The sequence below is a fragment of the Adiantum capillus-veneris genome, chromosome 14 (assembly GCF_014529385.1).
Source record: "Adiantum capillus-veneris isolate H3 chromosome 14, ASM1452938v2, whole genome shotgun sequence".
NCBI lineage: Eukaryota > Viridiplantae > Streptophyta > Polypodiopsida > Polypodiales > Pteridaceae > Adiantum > Adiantum capillus-veneris.
This window is the reverse complement of record NC_140944.1, coordinates 2,048,302-2,066,278: the sequence shown is the minus strand read 5'-3', so window position 1 is coordinate 2,066,278 and position 17,977 is coordinate 2,048,302. Positions and strand designations below refer to the sequence as shown.

Genomic DNA, 17,977 nt, shown 5'->3' with positions numbered 1-17,977 from the left:
TGATTTGGGTGTTGGACAGGACACTGCCAACACTATCTACACTAACAGCCAGAGCGCATTGGCAGTTGCGAGGAACCCAGTTTTTCATGCTCGCACAAAGCACATTGAGGTGCATTACCACTATGTCAGGGAGAGGCTCTCAGTAGGAGAGATCAGCTTGGCTTATGTGCCAACACAGGACAACCTTGCAGATCTTTTCACAAAGGCATTGTCTCGTGAGAAGCTTGAAGCTTTCCGCAAAGCTTTGGGCTTACTCCCCTTTGTGGACTGATCATGTCCTTAGGGCATGGCACTTCCCTTTACTCATGTGCCAGCTCTCGTTCACCGCATCACTCCAGGGGGGATTTGTTACCATATACATGTGGTAGTGATGTGTGTGAACAGACTAGGACCGCAAGAGCATTTTTTCCCTCTTTAGGAGGTTTTTTCCCCCGTGCATTGTATATACGCCCATCACTCTAGGGCTATCTATCTTTCCATTGCACACTAAGTAACACACTCTCTATTGTGTGCCTTGAGCTTCCTTCGTCTTCTCCAAGCTGTGTGTGTTTCTCTGCAACCCTAATTCCAACATATTCCTCGTCGACCTTGCCCCCTTTGTCTTGAAGACTCCCAAAGATACTGCTTGTTTGCAGCCATGGGCTTAATGTTTTTATCTTGGTTTGCATTGGCAGTAATGTTTAGGCTGGTTTCAAAGGAAGGTGAAGGCATCCCTCTCACTGGTCGCTGCTCTACCGGTTCACAAGAATTGGCGGTAGAGACTTTTCACAAGCAAGAAGTAGCGAACAAGATGCTTTCCATTGCAAATCAATCGGTGAAGAGAATCGTGGAATATGCTCATCTCATTTCATGGAAGGTGGAAGTCTTCATGTAGGGGATAGGGGGGGTCCAAAAGAGGGAGAATTTTTTTCATCCAACTATACCTTGCCACACAGAGTTGATGCCCCTGCAACATTCTTTGCATGCACCTCGTCTAAACACAACCTTAGGATACAAAGAGAGAGAGAGAGAGAGAGAGAGAGAGAGAGAGAGAGAGAGAGAGAGAGAGAGAGAGCACGTGCTCACACTCAATTTCTTCCTCAAGGAGCGGGCCATTTGAGCAAGCCAAAAAATGATTAAGATCTTCTCATAAAACTTATCATTACTTGTAGACACTTGTCTTTGCAATGAGTGGCTGTTGTCTCATTCACCAACCAAAAGTTTTGCCCCCAAAAATAATTCAAACAAACAAACAAAAATAAAACTTCCATTTTTCATTAGAAAAAATGTTTAGTGGCCTCTAGGGCCTTAGTCCTTTGGGAGGTCAATACATTGGTTTTTTGTCCCTATACATAACTAGGCATGAATATACATGCCATAGCGCTCTCGGACTAGGTAGTATGTTTTTACGTATCGGGAGCAGTCTCAAGAGCTTGTGGGCGCAATATCTTGTTGCTCTTGTACAAAATAGACGATCCACGTTCGTCGATGATTGATAACGTCGATCACTCTTTGGGGGTGGGTGCGCCTCGTCACTATCTCACACGAGGTCGGCCAGGGGGGATCTAGGGCCCAAATTTGGGGGCATGGACGATTGGACGACTTATATCAAAGCCGCTCCGTGCCCCCAAATTTGGCCCCTAGATCCCCTCTAGGCCATAGCTCCGTGTCATATAGTGATGAGGCTACACACTCACCTTCGTCACAATATGACACAAAGGTATGGTTTAGAGGGGATCTAGGGGCCAAATTTGGAGCATGGAGCGGCTTTGATATCAATTGTACGATCGCCCGATAAACTAGGGGTGAACTAGGGACATCATCTACCGTGCCAACATGGGCAACGACAGGTGCTAGCGTAATGATAGGGCTTTCTTATGGCAACCGGGAGGTCTCGGGTGAACTAGGATTGGATCATTGGAGGAACCCCCCTTTGGCTGACCTTGATTTTCCGGGTGGTGGTGTTTGCGCGCGTGCGCGCGCGAGGCATTTCCAGGACAGAGAGAGTGTGAGTTCTGAAGCAGAGTTTTCGCAGGCGGAATGTGCATTTGCAAGGCCTCCGAAGGTATAGCTCAGCTGCTGAACAGGAAGTGGTTTCTTTCTCGACCTGACACATTGATACAGCCTGTGCTTATTAGTAGTGGGAAGCCTGATGCATTTGACGTTCATGGCCTGCACTTTTCGTCCCCGAAAGAAAGTAAACGTATTTTGGATAGTCCAGGTGTGTTTCATGTCATCAGAGATGATCTGCTTCATCCTCTCATGGGTGGAAACAAGCTTCGGAAACTGGATGCCTTGGTGCCCCTGCTCCAATCAGCTTCCGTAACAGATGTGGTATGCAATACCTTTTTGAATGCAGTCTTTGCACTTGCTACGTTTTTGCTTAAAACATGATTGAATGCATATGTATGTTTCAGATTACTTGTGGTGGTTGTCAAAGTGGGCACGCAGCAGCACTGGGTATGAATTTTACATACCAACACACAAATCAAATGTCTGTGCATGCCCTCTCACACTGTACTGTACATCATAATTGCTCTCTATGACCCTAAAGCTGAACCGAACAATCTCAACCGCGTACTCCATGGAATTCATATAGAATGGCCACCAGGAAGCATGATCTGAGCCAATATGGGGAGAGAAGAGTATTGTAGCCTCCCCTGGTAACAATCAACAAGGTTTTGGGGCTGCAGTGTGCAATAAGTTTGCTCTCCTCACATTCCCTCACAGACACACGCACATATCCCTTTAAACCTTCATGCAGCCATATACACTCCACTTAGCTGAAAAGAGGGAGGAATAAGAGCTCCTGAAGAGTTGCCTGGTGAGCCCAACACCAAATCCAACTCTTATCTCGAGAATCCAAGCTTCAAGAGTCAACATGCATTTCAACTTAATTGACATAGCAAGGATATGTATTATGGACATTAGAACCTCATGCATGACAAGTGGACAAGCTAAACCTACTTTCAGAGTCAATGGTGTCTATAGAGTCAAGTGGATTCAGTACCGGCACATTTGTTAGCCTATTTGCAGGGATCCATGTTTGGATAAGTCATTAGATTAGGTTGGAATCCCCTTTGCATAAATGGTTTGTACATTTGTTTTGCTGGGGCATGTAGCCTAGAATAAGCATAGAGTCGGGGTCCATCCCGGGTCAAATGGATCACTATGTTGGCCTCATAGTATTATAAAACTATGTGCATGCATGTCTCTAAGCGGATCTTTATTTCATCGCATAGATCTACCTATCTACATAGATCTGTCCAAGTCTTAATTAATGCCAAGAAAGAAAACATAAAATATGCAAGGCAACATCCACTAACGTAAAGCAAAGTGGATAGAGACGTTAAATACGACACGTAAAGTAAGAAAAAAAGACAACACGAAACTTGACATTATCTTTGAACCGTAAAAGACATCAACTACTTAACCATATATGTGAGTAACATGTGCGTGACTCTGTGTGTATGGATCATGCATGTTTGGCGAATATAAATCCTCAAAATCATACTATGCCACGGTAGCATAAAAATCAAAATATAGTAGTTGCTTGTAGAAAATAGATTTGCAATGAATTGGGGCTCTCTTTCATCCATCATGATGAATAGGCCTTGAGGGTGAGCTTGGCTCATCAATCTTGAAGTAAAAGCTCTTGCAGAAGATGCAACATCAACAACCTTTAAAAGCTTAAAAAAATAGAAACAATGAGTACATTATTATTGGATGACCAAAACATTCATCAATCTTGAAGTAAAAAGCTCTTGAGGAAGATGCAACATCAACAACCTTTAAAAGCATTAAAAAATAGAAACAATGAGTACATTATTTTCAAGAACAGATTTCCGATTCCAAGGATCGATGATATCCTTGACCGACTTCAGGGATCCTCTTGTTTCAGCAGGATTGATTTAAAAAGCGGATATCATTAGATCAGAATCGCTCCGCGAGATGTCTACAAGACAACCTTTCGGACAAGTTTCGGTTTATATGAATTTTTGGTGATGCCGACTTTCAACCAATGATGGATAGGATTTTTCGAGAGCATCGATCTTTTGTGGACACTTTCTTTGATGATATTATAGTTTTCTCCAAGGATGAAGCAGAACATCGACACCATCTACTACAGGTCTTTCAGGCATTGCGTGATCACAAATTAGTTATCAATGCCGAAAAGAGTGAATTTTTCTTGCCGGAGATACACTTTCTGGGACACATCGTCTGAGTAGCTGGGGAGTACAGATGGACCCGGCCAAGATTGAGACTATCCGCTATTGGCCAGATTTGAAGAATGTTCATGAAGTTAGAAGCTTCTTGGGCTTGTGTTCTTACTACCGGCGGTTCATTAGGAAGTTTGCAAAGGTAGCTTCCCCTTTGCACATATCTCAGAAAGGAGTCTCTTTCTTGTAAGGACCGATAGAGGTGACTGCCTTTCAGACACTTAAAGAAAAACTGACTACTGGACCAGTGTTTGCTTTGCATACCTGAGACGAGTTTGTTTTGGAGGGCTATTTGGGAGAACATTGGCACACAGTTGCAATTCTCGTCATCATTCCACTCGCAGACAGATGGGCAATCTGAGATTGCAAATTTAGTTGGTCTGGAGTTATTGAAGTCTTATAACTCTGATAAGAAGACTCAATGGGAAAAATATTTGCCTTTGGTGGAATTTGCCTACAACAACACGGTTCATTCTTCGACGGGGAAGGCGTTATTTGAGATGATTGAAGGTGCCCCGAAGGTTCCATCCTTCCTTAGCACTAAAGACAAGATTTTTGAAGCAGACCAATACACGAGGGGCTTGGACACTGCTTTTGTCAAGGTCCGGAAGGCTTTAGCGAAATCTCAAGAGCGACATAAGAAGGCAGCAGATCGAGATCGACGAGATTTGAAATTAAAGGAAGACGATTGGGTGCTCTTACGTTTTGAGAAGGCACGCCGAAGAAAACAAAAGGGAAAGAAGCATCTTTTTCTAAAGCTTAGCATGAGGTATTGTGGCTTTTCCTGATAAAAGAAAAGATAAACGATGTCTCCTTTCGACTCAAGCTGCTCGCTACTTGGAAGATTCACAATTTAATTCCTTGTGAGTCTATTGAAGCCTTTTAGAGGTGATGTGCCAATTGATGGGGAGCCTGATGAGCAACCCGAAGTGGAGGAAAGTGAGGAGATACTCGTTCTAGAACAGATTTTGGCACACAAAGAAAGAAAGATGAAAGGTAGAGTGATTCGACGGTTCTTAGTTAAATTCAAGAAGTATCTTGCATTGGATGTGAAGTGGATGGAGGAGGAGGACGTAACAGATACTCCTCAGAGTTTGGAACTTTACCTTGAAGCATTCGGTTTAGCATAGTCTACTCCGATAGAACCCCGAAATCAGCAAGGGTGAATCTAGTGCAGCGGGTTTGCACAAGAGGAGAGTTACTCCGCTCCTTTGTCAACAGATTACCCTGATTTTTGAGTAAGGTCACTAATGTCCCCTTTGGGTTTCAGGGGGCTGACCAATATTCTGCTGTATGACTTACACGGAATTCCCGAAATTGAATATGATTGATTTGTACTCTTTCATTGGACTTGTTTGAGTGCAGGCTGAAAGACGAAATGACTACAGCATTTCGGTCTCATACATCTCTATAGATATGATCGCAATAAGGATTAGTTAATCGCGGATCAGTGAGGTCCGAAATGAATCTAGATGCGATTACTAAATACGTTGCTGGCAGTCATGGTTTGAGATTTGGAATAAATTTTTCTGTGATTTGTCATGTGATGTCGAGTGATGTCCTGTGATGTTTTGTACAAATGCTAGATGTGTCGTCACTTGTGTCTAGTGCGTCGGTACTAACAATCAGTGTCTACTAAGACTGTTTATGGCCTGTCTGTTTTGTAGGCGTAATTGAGGGCGATTACAATTCTTTCAAGAAGGAGGTAGCTTGATGACGTAGCGGTGACTGTACGGACATGCTGACATAACAACAGTACGGAATTCTGTAGTTCGCGCTGATAGGCTGACGTGGCAGCAGTACGAAATTTTGCTTTTTGCACTGACATGCTGAAGTAGCAAAACTGTACGAAAATCCGTAAAATGCGCTGGCTGATTTTTGCTCGCAGCTTTTAGATGAAATTGCTTTTGATTTCAATGCTTTTGTGGCTCTACTTTTAGCAACCCTTGTAAATCTTTATAAGTGACCCAAGGGGCTCATTCTGTAGAGCATCTGGACGCAGAGTCTAAGAGCGAGCACCCGCGGATCGGTTGTACTTTGCTCAAAGATTAATATAAAAGAAATACTGAAAGGGACGCCAGTCTTTGGGGCCAGTATCTCTTGGCACGGAACTATGCCGGGCCATGTCGACACTCTTTTGATCTGTGAAGTATTTTGAAGTGAATCTCTGTTGTGTCACGGTAGAATCTTGACTTGGGGTGTCCAAGTTTGTTACAGTCCTCTGCTCTCACACTCTACGTCTGCCCGGTTCTAACTCGTATCATGAATGACGAAGCGCAAAAAGACCATTTATACGCAGTTTGTGTCTTAAATGAATAATTACGAGCATACACTAAACCCCAAAAACATCTGCTTCCAAAAGCTAGCGCATAAATCTGCCCAAAATAGCCAGCGCTATTTGCGAAAATCCGTACATCGTGCCACGTGGCAACTCCAACGCAAAATATAAAAAATCTGTATTGTCCTGCCACTGCATCGTCTGTACAGTATGCCACATCAGCACGTCAACGAGTTTTACGGAAATCCTCCTCAGAGTTCAAGCTTTGGGATTTTTAGGGCTAGGCCCCCTGACCGCTGCTCAGAAGTTCTTAGGTTGGTTGGTTCAACTGCTCTTGTCCACTTGGCCATTTCTCTTCCATATAGGCGTGCCACATAATCACTTTGGGACACTGCCATTGTCACGAGGACGTGGCAACGATTAACTATGTCACGAGGGCGTGGCAACTGCTAACCTGGTAGTTTCACCTGCAGACGGGAAGTTGGTCGGCATTGGAACTCTTATAGTAAAAGGAGGTCTAGGCTCAATTCAAGATCATGTAGGTCCCCCCGTCGCACTTAGCAAGTTGGTGGATACTAGGAATTGAACTCAATAAAGGCACAATGCCAAGGTAGGGTCACCAAAGGAAAGTACCCGACAACTGGGCTACATTGCATATTTGGATGCGGTCCTAGTGGGGATAGATGGTCAGATGACTAGTGGGAGTCCAACGGAAGCATCCCCTAAAATTTAGAAACTGCTATTTTGGACCATAAAATCTGTTCGCGTCATTACCTCCGGAATGACAAGGGAAACATTTTCAGAACTCTGCTGCAAAGTCAACTGGGCAACCAGTCTGGAGATTTTTAAGTGGGAAGCCCAAAACGGGAAATTGCCTGTAAATGTGCCAAGTGGCACCTTTTTGTGCACTTTCCTCATGCATAAGAAGGGACGCTCGATTTCTAGCTAGAAGGGCTCATTTGCAAGCTCTTGTGTAAGGTGCAGCGGAATGAATGTTGTACTTTTCTCAAGATGAGTGCTCCGAACTATGCTCAAGGTTCCTTTTTCTTATGGAAGGGAGAGCCTTCCGTTCTTAATGAGAGAGTGCAGTGAACACGAACAAAGTGAATGGACACTGTGCGTGAAGGTGCGTGAGACTGAGAGATAGAGAGAGAAGAGAATACGACACCAGAGACGTAAACGGTAAAACCCTCCTCCGAAGGCCCCACTCTCTATGGCGAGAGCGGTCTACTTATGATTGCACAAATCTCTACAATGCTTGGACTTGCCGACGATGTTGATGACGATGAGGACGACGACGACGACGACGAGACGGGCTGAAATCTGAAAATGCTAAGGGCTGAAATCTGCAAATCTTTATCTGCTGAATTCTGACTCTATGTCGATGGCGACGACGACGCGCTGAAATCTGCGTTTTCCGGGCTGAAACTTCGCGGGATCTGACCGTGCGGCGAGGATCTGCTGCGGGAAGGTGAGATCTGCGAGGTTCGGGACTTCTTCTGCGAGTGCTAAAGGCTGAAAACTGAAAACGCTGGTGTTTCTTGATGTTCCGTCGCGGTGAAACTGCAAAACGCTATGCTGATGCAAAAACTTTAGGGTTGAAATCTGTCTGCTGCGGCCAGTTGTCCTGCAAATGCAAAACGCTACGCTTCTTGATTGGTCCTGCTGCTGTGGTACTATCGCCAAGCTGATGCAGAAGCAAAACGCTGGCTGATCTGAGTTCTTGTCCAAAAACGCTAGCCAATCTGCTGTGGAGCAAACACGCTAGAGGTCCTTGGGGTCGTGCTGAGAAGTTGCCTGTGAGCAATGCTCCTGTTGCTTCTTCTGCCAGAAAGTGCTAACGCTAGGTTTCTATTTATACAAACTTAGCAAATTTGCCCTACCTACTTTCCAACAAAAGTCACTTAAAAATAATAAGTGAAAAATCAAAAATGTCAAAAATAGGGAAAATAGGTCTATGCACTGTAAAAATGCTACTGATGGTTTCTGACTGGAATCTGATGGTCATGCTGTGTGCAACTAGAGGATATGCATCTAATCTAAGTGTCTGGACATGCACGGTCTGCGAACAGACTCACAAAAGTGCCAGATCACTTCCTATTCTAGACTGACTTGACTGACTGAACCCTGGTCATACTGTAGCTTGTCCATGGACACATAGGGTTGGATGTGTCACGTGACATCTTGTCACGGGTTAAGAGCTATTGATTGCAAGCTTTCCCTCTCATGTACAATGTAGTGCAAGAAGTCATGTCCTGCACACCTTACATTGCTCTCTCTCTCTCTCTCTCTCTCTCTCTCTCTCTCTCCTACGTGCAGTAATGTGATGCCCCACAAAAGGGCTCTTCATTTGACTCATGTACAGCTGTGTGGTCATATGTGATTCTGCTGAGGCAAGAGCCTCTCTAAGCAGGAACAGGAGTAGCTAGTTGTTGCTCCAAAAGCAGGCACCGGTGAGGGTGATAACCTCACCATACAAGTACATTTTCAGCGCTGGTTACGGGCTGAATATGGACTGTTTTTCAGCCATACAGATGCCAGAACTATTGGGAACTGTGCCCCACTGTTAGAGGACAGCTCAGGGACTGTTTAGGGCTGAAAACAGGGCAAAAACCAGTAAATACAGCGTGCTGAATTTTTTTGTTTCTGGGCAAAAATCAGAGGGTTTATGTCACTGGAAGTGAGTTCCTGCAGGGGAATTGGTTTCGGGCAAGTTTTGGGGTTGTTATGTTGTCGAAATTTCGCCATAACAGGTGGTATCTAGATGGATACAGGTAAAGAATTCCCAGGACTCTTCTTGTTATTTACCCTCTTAAAGTAAAGAAATACCGAAAGGGGCGCCAATTTGGGGCCTACAGGTTGTCGGCGTGTGCTTGGAGCATTCTAGCTTTCGAGCCGTGTGTGTGCTTTAAGTGTTAATTCCCGTCGCAGGTTACCTTTCCAAAGTGCTCTGTGTGTGTGTCTAAAGTAAACAATTTCGGGTGAAAGCCAAAGTCTACCGCCCTATGGGCGGGTTTCATGGTTCCGTTGCCGAGACATAAATCTCTTTTTCCTCAAGAAGTGAGCCTCAGTTGTTTTGGGTAAAGACACAGAGTACAAGAACACGGGATTACACTATGGCCGACAAAGGGAAAGGCATTATGGAAGAGGGGTCCTCTCTGCAGGACAGGCAGGAAATTCCTATGGTGTTTGAGGTTGGCGAGAGTTCATGGCCACCCCTGTTTACACCTTTTCCTAATGAGAATGCTCCTCCAGTACAGGGCTTTATGATTGGGCACCTTGAGGATGATGCGTTCAGGACTCAGTTAGTGTCGCGGTGAATGTGTTTTCGCGACTGATGCAGAACCCAAGGTTTATGGAGTTCTTGCAAGCGCCACGAGTTCCAGAGAAAAATAGGCAACCTACACCGCGAACAGAGCTTGTTGAGGCTCAAGCCCAAGTACTTCATGCGTCTCAGTAGGATAGGGAGCACTCGCATGTCGCGGAGTCAGGGGCTCCAAAACATGTTCCTCTCGTCCTTGAACAGGTGGTTAGGACGCCTATTCTACAGGCTATGCCAGTTCAGTCCGCCACCTTATAGAGCCCGCATGTCGTCTTGAATGGAAACTGGTTATCGGGCAATGCATCCAATTTTTCCACCACCCACGGTACATCCTGGGTATTTCGAGGGTGGATGTGTGTTCCAGAGTATGGCTTGTTATGCGCTTGGAAGCCAGCCGTACATGCCAGGGACAATGTTTGGGGGTATGCAAGGCATGATGCCAAACTCCATGTATAGTAGCGTCGGCATGCAGCAAGGCTTTCAGAGCAACCAGGGTCATTTTGGGGTGCCACAGGGTCATTTTGGCATGGCTGGTTTATCTGGGCAGCAGCCAGATATGGCACCTATGACACAAAATGTTAATGGCCAAGATGTGTCGATGATTCCTACTACAGTGCCATGTTGCAGACAATTCCTTGTGACAATTTGGGGGCACTGGAAAAGCCAAAAGCTTACAAAGAAGGTGGTGCAGGTGTAAAGTAAAGCACTTTCAGCGGCTTCGAGGATAAGGCAAAGGCTCTTACTTTTTCCTCGAGCAGTTTGATACAGCTTATGCAGGAGGGAATTTTACAGAGGCCTCTAAGGTTAGGAAAGTTGCCACTTTCTTGAAAGACAATGCGCTTACATGGTGGACGACTTTGCTAATGCAAGGACAGGCACCCTCCACATGGGTCTACTTCAAGCAAATGTTTGCATCCGCTTGGCTGTCAAATGAATTTGAAGGCGACATCATGACAGATTGGCACCAACTTACTTCGGCTACTTGTAAGAGCTTGTTGGAGTACAATCGGAGGTTTTGTAAAGTGTTACTCTCAATAACCTCCTACAGATTTGTGCCATTGACAGAACAGATAGAGAAGTATTGTTGTGGGCTGCCTTAAGGGCTTCGGGACTACTGTACTAAGAACAGAGTGGCTACCCTCACTCAACTCATGGAAGTTGCTAACACTGGTCTTGCTTTGTTGAAAGGAGAGGACAATGGGTTTCCGAGCAATGAAAAAGGAGGGTAGTAGAAGAAAAATTCAACAAAGAATCCCTTTGTGAAAACGGCTCCTGAGACGTCACATGGGTGAGAAAAGGCCAACAAGGATAAGGACTTAGCCGGGACTTCTAGAGCGCAGGCAAAGAAACAGAAAAGGAAGCCTTTTGTGCATAAGTCGCTCAAGGAAAAGAAGGCCTTAATGGCTGAAAATAAATGCTTTATATGTGAGCAGCCTGGTCACTTTGCTACAAATTGTCCACAAAGGAAAACACCTACTAACTCAAATGATAAAGAGGACCAGAAAGGCAAGAAGCCTAAACCTACGACAGGTTGGGGACGAGATATGGTGGGTGATAGGCCGAGAACAGATGCCAGCGAGTTATGCAGAGCATGGGGTAAAGTTAGAGATCAGATGGCCCTCATCTTCTTTGATCTAGGTGCCAAAGCAAACTTTATCTCACCAAGGTTAGCTATGAAGTTGGGCTTAGAGATGAAGAAATGAGGTACACGGCAGAGGTAGGGTTGGCATGTCTTGGCCACTCAGAGTGTGTTACTCCCATTATTGGAAAGTTGCGCCTGCATATTCACTCATAAGTAGACACATAAGAATTTTATATCATGCCACTGGAAGGGTGCGATACGCTACTTCAAATTCCGTGGATGTTCAGAGTACATGGTGTGCTGGATGCCTTCGGCAAGACATCACCCTTCAACATAGGGGCAAAACTCATGTTTTGGATGTAAAGCTTAAAGGGGAGTCTGTCCCTATTGTATCTGCTTCGGCCATCACTTCTGTAATAAAGAACCATCTTTCTGTGTACTTGATTTTGCACGTGATGTTTCAGATAATTGTCAGTCAAATTTATCTCTGTTAGATAAAGAAAGGTCAGCATTTTTGCAAGAGTTGAGTGATTGTTTTTTTGATTCATTACCGTCGCAATTGCCGCCAGAGAGACCCGAGGACCATGGTTAGATTTGGTGCTAGGGTGTAGCCCACCAAATAGACCTCCCTACTGGGTTAGTGCGGCGCAGCAAAAAGAGATTATGGGCTAGGTTGAGGAGTTATTAGAGAAGGGGCTGATCCAGCCTAGTTCTTCACCTTTTTGCTCCCCAGTACTCCTAGTACAGAAAAAGGATGGCTCATGGCGCATGTGTATTACCGTGCGTTGAATAAGAATACCATCAAGAATCGGTTTCCTATTCCAAGGATTGATGATATTCTCGATCGTTTAGAGGGTGCTGCAATTTTCAGCAGGATAGACCTTAAGAGTGGGTACCATCAGATTCGTATAAGGCCAGAGGATGTGCACAAGACTCTGTTTAGACGACATTTGGTCTCTATGAGTTTCTAGTGATGCCGTTTGGTCTAACAAATGCTCCTACCATGTTCAACAGAATGATGGATCGGATTTCCCACTCGCATCAACAATTTGTTGGGACATTCTTCGATGACATGATAGTCTATTCGAAGAATGAAGAGGAGCATAGGCGTCACTTGACCATTGTGTTCGAAGAGCTACGTAGTCACAGGTTACTTGTCAATGCTAAGAAAAGTGAATTCTTCTTGGAAGAGATCCACTTTCTTGGCCACATAGTGTCAAAGAATGGTGTCAAAATGGATCCCGCAAAGGTCGAAGCTATTAAGACATGGCCAGACTGGAAGACTGTGCACGATGTCAGAAGCTTCTTGGGATTGTGTTCCTACTATAGAAGGTTTATCAGGAATTTTGCAGAGATAGCATCATCTCTTCACACTTTGCAAAAGGAAGAGGTCACTTTCATATGGACCCAAAAAGAGATTTCAGCTCTTAAAGGAAAAGTTGACTTCAGATCCAGTAATTGTTTTGCCAAATCTCAGGAAGTCATTTGTGGTCCAGTGTGGCGTGTGGCAGTAGCATCGGAGCAGTGCTAATGCAAGATGGACGGGTATTAGCTTATGAAAGCGGAATTTTGCAAGGGCCAGAGAAGACTAGGCAAGTCTATGAGAAAGAGCTCTTGGCCGTGATTCATGCGCTTTCTAGTTGGAAGCACTACCTCTTAAGTGCTCATTTTGTTGTCCAAACAGATCATCAAACCTTGCGATACTTCTTGATACAGTCAAAGCTATCCGAAAAGCATATGCGACGGGCAAACATTCTTTCTATGTTCCACTTCCAGATTATGCATGTGGAAGGCAAGAAGAATGTTGTGGCTGATGCGTTATCAAGGAAGCCACAAATTTCAGCTGTGCCAATTTCTTATCATCATGAGCTTGATGACATGAAGGAACAGTATGCTACTGATGAAGGATCTTTGAACAGTTGCAAGAGGGGCAATATCGTGAGCACTACCTCCTCAGAGATGATTTTATGATGATGCATGGCAGACTTTGTGTCACTAGGCCATTGCGACATAAGGTCATGGTAGAAAGTCATGTCCCACCGTATGCAGGGCATCGTGATATTGATGCGACCGTTAAAGCGGTAGAGACGTTCTTTTATTGGCCTACTTTGAGGAGAGATATGGGTGCCTTTGTGCGAGCATGCGTGATTTGTCAAAAGGTCAAGTTTGACAGGCAAAAGGCACCAGAGTTGTTACAACCACTGTCGATTCCGGATAAGCCATTGTAAGTTGCAACGGAATGAATGTTGAACTTTGCTCAAGATGAGTGCTCCGAACTGTGCTCAAGGTTCCTTTTACTTACGGAAGGGAGAGCCTTCCGTTCCTTTAGTAGTGAGAGAGTGCAATGGACACAAACAAAGTGATGAACACTGTGAATGAAGGTGCATGAGATTGAGAGATAGAGAGAAAAGAGAATACGGCACCAAAATGTTGTCAAACCCTCCTTCGAAGGCCCCACTCTCTATGGCGAGAGTGGTATGCTATTGATTGCACAAATCTCTACAATGCTTGGACTTGTCGACGATGTCGACGACGACGAGACGACTGAAATCTGAAAATGCTAAGGGCTGAAATTTGCAAATCTTTATCTGCTGAATTCTGACTCTATGTCGGTGACGATGTCGATGACGACGATGCGACGAAGATGCGCTGAAAAGCAGATGCTGAAATCTGCACTAGGTATGACCGTGTGACGAGGATCTACTGCGAGAAGGTGAGATCTGCGAGGTTTGGGACTTCTACTGTGGGGTCTGAATGCTGAAAACTGAAAACGCTGGTCCTAGGGTTGAATCTGTCGCGATGGAATTGCAAAACTCTGAGGCTGATCTGCAAACCAAAAACGCTAGGCTGAATTCTGCTTCCTGCGGTGGAAATCTACTCACGCTGGGAATCTGCTGTCTTCTGGGGAATCTGATAACGCTAGGGCTGATCTGCTGTCTACTGTCGTCGGGAATCTACAAGTGCAAAAACGCTGGCTGATCTGATGCAAAAATGCTAGGCCTTCTGGTGAGTGAAAACGCTAGAGTTGTCGTGGGGGCGAAGTCTTGCTGAGAAGTTGTCTGATGAACACCTGGTTCCTGCTGCCTCTTCTACCAGAAAGTGCTAGTGCTAGGTTTTTATATATACAAACTTATGAAATTTGCCCTACCTAGTTTCCAACAAAAGTCACTTAAAAATAATAAGTGAAAAATGTCAAAAATAGGAAAATAGGTCTATGCACTGTAAAAATGCTCCTGATGGGTTCTGATGGAAATTTGATGATCATGCTGTGTGCATCCAGAGGATATGCATCTAATCTAAGTGTTTGGACATGCACTGTTTGCGAACAGACTCACAAAAGTGCCAGATGACTTGACTGAACTGAACCCTGGTCATGCTATATAGCTTGTCCACGGACACATAGGTTTGGATGTGTCACGTGACAGTCATGGGGAAGCATTGCTATGGATTTTATCTTTGATCTTCCAAGAATCCCAACAGGGAATGATGGTATATGGACCATTATCTGCAGGTTCAGCAAGCAGGCCCATTTTATCCCTGTTAGGAAGAAGATAAAATGTGATCAGATGGCACGTTTATTCGTGTCAGTGATCGTGATCCTCGCATGACAAGTTTGTTCTGGAGAGGATTGTTTGAAAACATGGGCACTACTCTCAAATTCTTGTCTTCGTTTCATCCACAAACTGATGGACAGTCAGAAGAGGCTAATTCTATTGTCTTGGATCTGCTGAAATGCTATGTGTTCGATAATAAGGGCAAGTGGGAACAGTATTTGCCTATGCTTGAGTATGCGTACAACAATACGGTGCATTCGTCGACGGGCAAGGCACCTCTTGAGATTGTTGAAGGTGGCAAAAAAGGTCCTCCCATTTTGCATACAAAGGACAAGATCTTTGAGGCAGCTCGATATGTTGAGAATATGGATGAAATGTACAAGAAAATTGAAGTTGCCTTGGAGAAGACTCAGGAAAAGCAGAAAAAGGCTGCTGATCGTCACCGTCGTAAATTGCTGTTATTACCTGGTGATTGGGTTCTGTTAAGGTTCGAGAAGGCAAGGTTAGAGAAGATGAAGGGCAAGGAACGGTTGTTTCCTAAGCTCAGCATGCGTTACTATGGGCCTTTTCAAGTGCTTGATAAGATCAGCGATGTGGTTTACAGGCTGAAATTGCCTGATGCGTGGAAGATTCACAATGCGTTTCACGTGAGTCTTCTAAGACCCTTCATGGGTGATGTGCCAGAAGATATGCCAGATGAGGATCAGCCAGAAGTTGAGGAACTTGATGAGATTTTGGTACCTGAGCAAGTTTTGGCACATAAGGAGAGAAAAGTTAAAAGGACAGGTTGCAAGACGCTACTTGGTGAAGTTCAAGAACTATCCACCTATGGATGCAAAGTGGATGGAAGAGCATGAACTGTCAGAGTTACCAAATGTATTGCAACTTTACCTTGAAGCCTTTCGGTCACAGCCTACTTATGCCCCAACCCAACGTGTGCAAAGGATGGGTAATGATAGATCTAGCACATCAAATATACATATGAATTCAGTGTAATAGATGGAAATGACAAAAGTATGAAGGTCTCATTAAGTCATTTGTATCTATGTGTTACAACCTTTCTTGCGGATACATGCGATGATAAAAGAGTGCTAACAACACAAGATCATCAGTGGCGTGTATTTATGGTATGCAATTGAGGACGTTTGGGATTTCATGAGGGGGGTATGTCACGAGGACGTGGCAACTACTAACCTTAGTTGTTGGTTTCTTTCCAATGATTTTTGTTTAATTTTTGAGACCCTCTTTTTGAAGTTGCAAATGGTCGGACATTGTATGGCCAATGTGAACAGTAGTTTCACCCGCAGACAGAAAGTTGGTCGGCACTAGAACTCGTATAGTAAAAGGATGTCTAGGCTCAGTTCATGATCATGTAGGTCCCCCGCACTTAGCAAGTTGGTGGATACTAGGAAGTGAACTCAATAAAGGCACAATGCCAAGGTAGGGTCACCAAAGGAAAGTACCTGACAACTGGGCTACATTGCATTTTTGGATGCGGTCCCAGTGGGGATAGATGGTCAGATGACTAGTGGGAGTCCAACGGAAGCATCCCCTAAAATTTAGGGAACTGCTATTTTGGACCATAAAATCTATTCGCGTCATTACCTTCGGAATGACAAGACTGCAAAGTCAACTGGGCAACCAGTCTGGAGATTTTTAAGCGGGAAGCCCAAAACGGGAAATTGCCTGTAAATGTGCCAAGTGGCACCTTTCTATGCACTTTCCTCATGCAGAAGAAGGGGCCCTCAATTTCTAGCTGGGAGGGCTCATTTGGAAGCTCTTGTCACAGGTTAAGAGCTATTGATTGCAAGCTTTCCCTCTCATGTACAGTGTAGTGCAAGAAGTCATGTCCTGCACACCTTACACTGATCTCTCTCTCTCTCTCTCTCTCTCTCGATTTCTAGCTGGGAGGGCTCATTTGGAAGCTCTTGTCACAGGTTAAGAGCTATTGACTGCAAGCTTTCCCTCTCATGTACAGTGTAGTGCAAGAAGTCATGTCCTGCACACCCTACACTGCTCTCTCTCTCTCTCTCTCTCTCTCTCTCTCTCTCTCCTCCCCTATGTGCAGTAATGTGATGCCCCACAAGAGGGCTCTTCATTTGACTCATGTACGACTATGTGGTCATATGCGTTTTTGCTGAGGCAAGAGCCTCTTTGAGCAGGAACATGAGTAGCTAACTACTACTCCAAAAGCAGGCACCAATGAGGGTGATAACCTCACCGTAGGTGCGTTTTCAGCGCTGGTTATGCGCTGAATTTGGACTGTTTTTCAGCCATACGGATGCCAGAACCATTGGGAACACTGTTAGAGGACAGTTCAGGGACTGTTTAGGGCTTAAAACAGGGAAAAAACCAGTAAATACAGCGTGCTGAATTTACTGTTTTTGGGCAGAAATCAGAGGGTTTGTGTTAGTGGAAGTGAATTCGAACATGGGAATTGGTTTCGGGCAAGTTTTGGGGTTGTTATGTTGCCGAAATTTCGCCATAACAGGTGGTATCTAGCTGCATACAAGTAAAGAATTCCGAGGACTCTTCTTGTAATTTACCCTCTTAAAGTATAAAGAAATACCGAAAGGGGTGCCAATTTTGGGGCCTACAGGTTGTCGGCGTCTGCTCGGAGCATTCTAGCTTCCGAGTTGCGTGTGTGCTTTAAGTGTTAATTCCCGTGGCAGGTTACCTTTTCAAAGTGCTCTCTGTGTGTGTCTCTAAAGTAAAGAATTTCGGGTGAAAGCCAAAGTCTACCGCCGTACGAGCCAGTTTCAACCACATTCAATTGAATGATGGACCGGATATTCAGCCCACACCGAGCTTTTACAGGAGTATTCTTTGATGACATGCTCGTCTTTTTAAGGTTAGAAGAGGACCATCGGAAGCACTTGGATATAGTGTTTCAGGAACTGCGAAAGTATGAGCTGCATGTAAATGCAAAGAAAATTGAGTTGTTTCTCATGGAGATAAACTATCTCGGCCATATAGTTTCTCACAATCAAGTGAGTATGAATCCAACGAAGATTCAAGTGGTACAAGAGTGGCCAACTTCCA

General features: G+C 44.7%; 1 protein-coding gene across 2 annotated transcripts in view; it reads left to right on the top strand.

Moving 5' to 3' along the window:
* The first annotated feature begins 1,823 nt into the window (after positions 1 to 1,823).
* LOC147441804 (D-cysteine desulfhydrase 2, mitochondrial-like) overlaps positions 1,824 to 17,977 on the top strand; it is a 100,623-nt gene continuing 84,469 nt past the window's right edge. The window contains exons 1-3 of one of the 2 annotated variants that reach the window (XM_086528197.1): positions 1,824 to 2,044; positions 2,201 to 2,313; positions 2,397 to 2,439. In XM_086528197.1, the coding sequence (XP_086384323.1) occupies positions 2,020 to 2,044; positions 2,201 to 2,313; positions 2,397 to 2,439 (181 nt within the window). In that variant the 5' untranslated portion in view covers positions 1,824 to 2,019. Of the gene's footprint in view, positions 2,314 to 2,396; positions 2,440 to 17,977 lie in introns of both variants that reach the window. The other variant, XM_086528196.1, reaches the window with a different exon arrangement.